Consider the following 7,942-nt stretch of genomic DNA (forward strand, 5'->3'; position numbering starts at 1 on the left):
TGTATATATATATATATATATACACACACACACACATATATATACATATATATTCCAGTCTTTTGAGTCTGTATAGCTATCCTTGTGTGTACGTTCAGGGCTGACTGTTCGGCAGTTGGATAATGAACTGATGTGCTCTCCCCTGAGGAATACGACCTCTCCCGCTACCAGCTTTCCTTGGATGCCTGTAGTTCTTTGTGTAGGGCTGAGCTCCACCACTGCCCAGCTCAATGCTACTTTCTTGGCTCAGAGCCGTATGCTTGGCTGGACCCTATGAGGTTTTTCCTCACAGACTCCTTTCAGTCAGGAGACAAACCTTTTGAGGACTCAGAGAGCAAGGTGTTACACAGGTTCCATGTAAACAACAACAACAAGAAACAAAACAGGGAAAGGTCACGTTTCCTACACTCAGAGATATCTACAAAGGGTTACTTAGGCCTCAGTTCAAAACAAATCACTTAGCCCTCGGAACCTACGTAAAGGCCAGTTGTTTGTAAAGCTTTCCTTGGTCATTATGGCAGACATACAGCATCATAATTTCAGACTTGACCTTGACACAGACAACAGTTCAGACATTTCAAGAAGCATACTTGAATATTGAGTATGACATGTGGAACAGTAAGATGAACAGAGTCGTATCAATTCCCCAGAAGTATGTAGCTCAGGAAGATTGAGGTATGGCTTGAACCATAGATAGATAGATAGATAGATAGATAGATAGATAGATAGATAGATAGATTATATATGATAGATGGACATAGATGATAGATACAGAGACATGTATACCCATAGATAATAGAAATAGGTATATAGATGGTAGACAAATATAAATATATATATAGATATCAATAGGTAGATGCTAGATATAAACTGATTAGTACACGATAGATATCAGGTCCACAAAAGATTAGCGAATAAATGACTAGATAAATGAGAGGTAAACAGATAAAGAGATATAGGTAGGTAGGTTGTTACTGTTCATGGATATATAGCATCTTCCCTTTTAATTGTCCCCACACCCCTGAAATAGAACTTGCATGCTTTGAATCCTCAAAGTCTTGTCACATAAGTGAAATGGACCTGTAAATATCTCAATCAGATTGGCCTTGAACTCATGACCCTCCTGCTTCCACCTCCTGAAATCTAGGATTATAGACAGGGTCCACAATGTCCAGCTTTCACTCTATAGGGTTTTTTATTTTATTATTGTTGTTGTTGTTGTTGTTATTGTATGTGATGTGTGTGTGTGTAGATATGCATAGAGGCCAGAAGAGAACTTGGCAGAGACAGCTTTTTCTCTCTAGTCTTATGTGGGTTCCAGGGCTGGAACTCACACTAGGCTTGTTCATCAGGCACTTTATCTTTTGGAATCCTTCTCTCACTCTCTCTTTTTGAGAGAGAGAGAGAGAGAGAGAGAGAGAGAGAGAGAGAGAGAGAGAGAGAGAGAGAGTCTGTTTGGTGTGTGCCTAAGTGTATGGTCGTATGCATTTGCATAAAGAAGGCTGAGGAAGTCGGGAGAAATTATCAGATCCCCTAGAAATGGAGTTACTGGTAGTTGTAAGCCACCACGTGAGTGCTGAGAACAGAATCCTAGTCCTCTGCAAGAGCAGAAAGAACTTTTTTTTTAAGACAGAGTTTCTCTGTATAGCCCTCACTGTCCTGGAACTCACTCAGTAGATCAGGTTGGCTTCAAATTCACAAAGATCTTTATCTAGGATTAAAGGCCTGGGCTACCACCTCCAGCCAGAAAGAGCTTTTGACTGCTGAGCCCTCTGTCCTGTCCTCCCATCCCCTTCCTTCACTCTTTGTTGCTGCTGTGTAACATCTCAGTGAGTCTGAACCAGACCACGTTTCATTCTGTCTATGGTCACTTGGGCTGCTTCCGGTCAAAGCAGCTGGTAGTATTTTACCCTGAATATGAAGTAAGTGATGTGACGAAGACAGGTAGTGAGATCATTTTATTAATAATCAGAATGAGACTCAGGGTCATCTGTAAATTACTGGTGGCCATGCACTGGGTAGGTAACAAAACCCACCAACCAGGCCGTTAGTTAACACAGGGCCATATTTAAAGGTTTCCTTTTGCTGTGGAATAGTTGAGGATCAAACCCAGTGGTCCTCTTCTTACAATAAAACATCCTGCTTCCTAAATAAGCAGCACGCAGTCACCTGCCAAAGTCCTACCTGGGGATGGAGAAGAGAGGCAGACAGGGACCACCGAGGATATGAAGTGAGACGTGTAAGTGCTGACGCTGTTTGAACACAGTGTCATAAACCATAGCGCTATGGTGCCTGGAGGATGACCGGCTGCCTATTCTGAGGATGTTGGAAAAACTTCTTTCTGCCTAGTCTTGTAGCATGTGCCAGTGATTACTCCAGGCTCTGATACAGCTGATACCTGTTCAGCGGGGCTGGGATATCGGGGTGGGGAGCCCCAAGCTGGCAATGCTTTGGCTCAGGAGTCTGAAGCTAGTCTGCACAATGAAGGAAGACCTTGCTCCTTTGGTTGTGGCAGAGGTTCGCATGGGATCCTTCTGGCTCCCAGCTGCAGCGTCTCATCTCTGGAGACAAAACCTGATGTTGCATGCTGGGCAGGCTGCCCCTCCAATGTTCCTTCTGAAGACTGTTGGGACCTTGTCTGTATGACAGTGTAGCTACTAACCCTGAAGACTTATCTGTTACATGGGAGATTCATGTTATATACAATGTTAGGTTTTGTCCGTTTGGCACGCACAATCAATCTAGAGTCACCTGGGAAGAGTAAGAGCACTGTCTTAATCAGTGATTCATGCGGCAGGGCTAAGCCCACTGTGGCACTGTCATTTTTTTTTCCCCCGAGACAGGGTTTCTCTGTGTAACCCTGGCTGTCTTGGAACTCACTCTGTAGACCAGGCTGGCCTTGAACTCAGAAATCCACCTGCCTTTGCCTCCCAAGTGCTGGGATTAAAAGCGAGTGCCACCACCACCCGGTGTCACTGTCATTCTTAAGCAAGTAGATCTGGGTTGCATAAACAGACAAGCGAGTGGGATGGAGAAACAGCTCATCAGTTAAGAGCACCAAATGCTTCTCCAGAGGTCCTGAGTTCAATTCCAGGCTACCACATGGTGACTCATAATCATCTGTAATGAGATCTGATGCCCTCTCCTAGTGTGTCTAAAGAGAGCAGTATTACTATTCATATACATATTCATATACATATATTCATATACATATATACATACATACACATAAAATATTCATATACATAAAATAAAATTTAAAAATTCATATACATATACATATACATAAATTTTTAAATTTTATTTTAATTTATTTTATATTTATTTAAATAAAAATTAAAAATTCATATACATATACATAAAATAAAATTTTAAAAGGGGGGGCGCACGTGAGTAAACTGTGGAGAGCAAGCCAATAAGCAGTAAGTGGCATGGCCTCTGCTTCAGTTTCTGCCTCCGGGATCTTGCCCTCAACTCCTGCCTACTTCCCTTACAATTCATGATGGATTGTAAGCTGTAAGATGAAACAAGTCCAAGTGTTTTATCACTTGAAAAAAACCAAGTGTTTCATGATAGCAGAATAAATCGTATGTGTGTGTATTTGTTATTAAGCATCTAGGGAAAAGGCTGCAGAATCACTCTTGCTTAGTTGTCTAATCCAAACCAAAAGGTAGGCATGCTTTACCTGTGGTGGGAAGAAGGCACACTTGCTGGAGAGGGAGGACCAGAGACACCTCAGTCGGCCTCTCCACTGCAGAGCAGGCCTCATGGAAAGGAAGCACACGTGACTGCTCACGACTACTTAACAAGAAGCTGAAAACTGCTGCTCCTTCTGTCACAGACTCTCTTGACAACCAGAACCAGTGTGTGACATTATGGCATCTACTCTATACTCAGTCGTCAGCCCTCACAGGTCTTCCAAGTGTGCCAGTTGGAGCTCAGGGTCGGGTGAGCCTTTGGCAGACAGAGGCAAGGCACTATTTGGAGGGCTCTGGCAGGTGATTTGATTCTTCATGGAGCCACTTCTGCATCTGTCATAGGCCATTTGTGCTAAAGCCTGTGGCTGTTGTGTCCCCTGGCTTGTCGGACTGACCTACAACAGCCAAGGTCCGTGCACACTGCGGCCAAAAGTGTCTTGAGTTTTCTAGAGACTGTTTGGTCTGAATTATTCTGGAATTTTCTCTGACCTTCAAATGATCACAGGGTATTCAGGCCTTCAGGCTCTTTGTTGCTTTCATAGTTTTTTTTCCTTAAAGAATGTCTTACTTTTATGTATGTTGGTATTTCGCCTGCATGGATGTCTGTCTAAGACCTGCATGCCTGTTACCCATGGAAGCCAGAAGCGGGTTGTTGGAGTCTCTGGAACTAGAGCTACAGTGATGGGAGCTCATCTCCAGCCCCATCTGTTTTGGTTTTGGTTATGCTGTGTTAAAGTAGGAAGAAGTGCTAGGAAGGTGTCTGAGTGGTTAGAACATGGGCTGCTCTTGCAGAGGACTCACATTTGCCGTCCAGGGCCCACGTGGAGGCTTACAAACACCTGAAATTTAATTGAGGAACCTGATGCTCTCTTCTTGCTCCATGGACACCAGGAACACATATATACATGCAATACTCAAATACTATGTGCATATACATATACATATATACACACACACATATATATACATACATATATACGCACACACACACATATATATACATACACATATATATATATACACACATATATACATATATATACACACACATATATATATACACACATATATATATATGTATAGATATATATACACATAGTTTTTGAGTATTATACACACATATATATGTGTGTGTGTATACATATTATTATAAGTATACATAATTTATATATATTATATGCATATTCATATATATACATTCACATATGATACAACTAAGAGAATTATGTGGGTCAGTAATGAAGAAGAAACTGTATATATGTAAGCAGATCACCTTTAATGTTAAATCTTTAACATTAAAAACACCTAAAAGTTCCACGTTTAAGTCTTTATTCCTTTCTTTCTTTGTTTCTTTTTTGTAATCTAACTTCATTTTTTAAATTATTTTGTTTGTGGGTGAACAACAACAATAAAAAACCCAAGCAACAAAAACTAGACCCCCAGTTAAATCTAGAGGGCCAAGCATGGCATGTAGGAATTGGCTAGCCAACCAAACTAGACTTTTCAACAATTTGTGGTTTTTACTGAAATATATTTACACTGAAAAATGTCAATTCATCTCAAATTCAAATTAAACTAGGTATCTGGTTTTGGGTTTTTTTTTGTTGTTGTTGTTTTTTTGTTTGTTTGTTTTTGTTTCTTGGTTTTTTTTTTTCTTTCCTCTTTTTTTAGAAAATTTCAACAATAAAAAACTCATAGAAGGTGTTATTTTGTTTTTTAAAGGTTTTATTTTCCCCCAACTCCTAAAAATTAAGAATTAAGAATATTAAGAACTCTGTGACTGGGCTGGAGAGATGGCTCAGTGGTTAAGAGCACTGACTGCTCTTCCAGAGGTCCTGAGTTCAAATCCCAGCAACCATATGGTGGCTCACAATTATCTGTAATGGGATCTGATGCCCTCTTCTGGTGTGTCTGAAGACAGCGACATGAAATAAATAAATTTAAAAAAAAAAATAGAATTCTGTGACCTGCTGGAATCTTGGAGTAGAAAACACCTTTATGGCTTAACTATGTCAAACAGCAGACGATACCTATTTGTCAATGTGTGTGCCCAAAACAAGGTATGTAGCATGACGATGGAGCCAGATAAGGAAACGGAGACCCTGGCGCACTTAGCTGGGCAGTTGTGAGGGCTAGAAGCAGGACTGGAAGCCAGCTGAGACCTGTGCTTGAGGAACAGGCTGGAAAAAAGCTAAAGTTCACCAAAATCACAAATGTCTGAGGCTTGACATATGGCTCAGTTGATAGGGTTCTTGCCTAACATTCATGAGGCCCGTGTTGGATCCTTAATGCTACTCAATCCAGGTCCAAGTAGGTTGTGGTAAACGCCTGCAGTCCTAGCATTTGGGAGGTAGAGGCAAAAGGATTAGTTATTTCAGCCCCAGAGAGAATAGGAGGCCAATAATGCCACATCAACAAACAAAAAAAGAGATAGAGATATTAAAATAGCATCACATTAAAATAATCAGGAGTTTGCCTTTTGATCAGGTTATGTATTTTTATTTAAAAGTTAAAGCATACAGGTATACACTGGATGTTGTTTGCCTGTCTTCGGGCTGACTTGCACTGTAAAACTTTCAGAAACCCAGAACATCAGTTGAACTTTCCTGGGCAAAACGCTCAGAGGAGCCCACCATGGCCCCAACGGGCCGGGATGCCCTTCCTTGTTTTGGATAAGGCTTTCCTGATAGGGTCGAATTCAGTCCGGGCTCTCCCCCTGACACATCCGCCCTTGCTTTCTTTGGCCTGCAGAGCCCTGTGGGACATAAATGCTATTATATAACTGGCCCCTCCCATCGTGCTTTCACTGGCCTTTGATAGGGCTTAGAAGGTGATTACATAGCTTCATTTATTTCTTTGAATACTCAAGTTTCACGGTCATTAAAGTAATCACAGACTCATCTCCGTCCCCAAGTGAGGGCATTTCTGCAGTCTTTCCTTTAACCAGGATCTCTCTTTCTCCTAGGTGATCACCACTCCCCTGCTCGCTGACCCTCTTCCCCTTCCACCTTCAACCCTGCCATAAAAGACTACGATAATTTAAATTTTGGCAATGAATCATGCCATTTATTCAGCTGGTCTCCAAACCACGAGAAGCTGGGTCTTGCACTGTTCAGAGCAAGCAATAGCAAAGAGCAGCTCAGGGAGGAAAGGGTTAATCGGGTGAGTAAAGGCTATTTTTAAATCTGGCCCCTGTCTCCAAGGCTTGAAAATCCACCCGGTACTGCAGAAATCCTAAATTGCACTGCCCTGCACCCCACTGAAAGTCTTCAGTGCGCTGTAAGACCTCCTCAGCATGGGGAAGATTGGGGGTGAGCCACTGGAGGAGGGGCGCAGTCTCGGCCTTTGTGCTGCAGGCCAGTCACGGAGATCCTGCGGAGAAGGCGCACAGAAACCCTCGAGGCCCGCAGGAACAGCCCCGCACAAAAGCGCGTTACATGCTTGCAAATCGCCCCACCGCTGTTATTTTATTTACTGTGGTCTGCGGGACAATTGTTTTCTCTTTGCAAAATTTTTCAGCTTCATGGGCTTTTCTCCTCCTCTGCAGCCATAGTCACTCGTACCACGAGGCCACATAGAGAAGTCCGTCGTCTCCCCCTCCCCCTCGCCCCCTTCTTCCTCAAGGAAGGGAAAAGATCCTGCCTGGGCAGGAGGCCACCGGAGGATGCGATCGATCAATGAGTGCCCGGGCTTTGCTTTCTCTTCTAGGGAGACAAGATTGGAGAGCTGTGTGTTCGAAATAATAACTTCTATCAGACTCTGTCTGTGTGGTTTGGGTCTACGTTGTTCTGGCTTTATTTGATTACTTTTGTTAGAGATGATGCCCACACTTTTCCTTGGGGACTTATTTACTGGGATGATAAAAGGAAAAAAAGGTTACACAAACTTCATCTGAATCAATTTTGCATCTGTAAATCTCAGTGATTTTTTTTCCCAATTCTAAAATTGATATAAGTATATTATTATAGCTGGACATATGTTATGAGTTTGACGTTTCTTTTCTTAGAAGGATTGGAGGAAGGAAGCTACCCAAACCAGTTATTTTTAAAACTCAAAATGCGTGAGGAATTGGGACTGGCCAGCTTGTTCAATAGGAGCTTGCCACAGAAACCTAGGGGCCTGAATTTGATCCTGGGAACACATGTGGTAGAAGAGACCCAACTTCATAAAGTCATTCTCTTGTCTCCTCTACAAGGGATCTATGACACGTACACACACACACACACACACACACACACACACAC

At 42.3% G+C, this 7,942-nt stretch overlaps 1 protein-coding gene across 1 annotated transcript in view; it reads left to right on the forward strand.

The window, feature by feature from the left end:
• Nucleotides 1-7,683, forward strand: part of LOC116095085 — a 136,839-nt gene extending 129,156 nt beyond the window's left edge. Inside the window, exon 5 of the mRNA XM_031376605.1 lies at nucleotides 6,664-7,683. Within this exon, the coding sequence (XP_031232465.1) occupies nucleotides 6,664-6,689 (26 nt within the window). The 3' untranslated portion in view covers nucleotides 6,690-7,683. The remainder of the gene's footprint in view (nucleotides 1-6,663) is intronic.
• Nucleotides 7,684-7,942: the final 259 nt, after the last annotated feature.

This window comes from Mastomys coucha, unplaced genomic scaffold, assembly GCF_008632895.1.
Source record: "Mastomys coucha isolate ucsf_1 unplaced genomic scaffold, UCSF_Mcou_1 pScaffold17, whole genome shotgun sequence".
NCBI classification, from domain to species: Eukaryota; Metazoa; Chordata; class Mammalia; order Rodentia; family Muridae; genus Mastomys; species Mastomys coucha.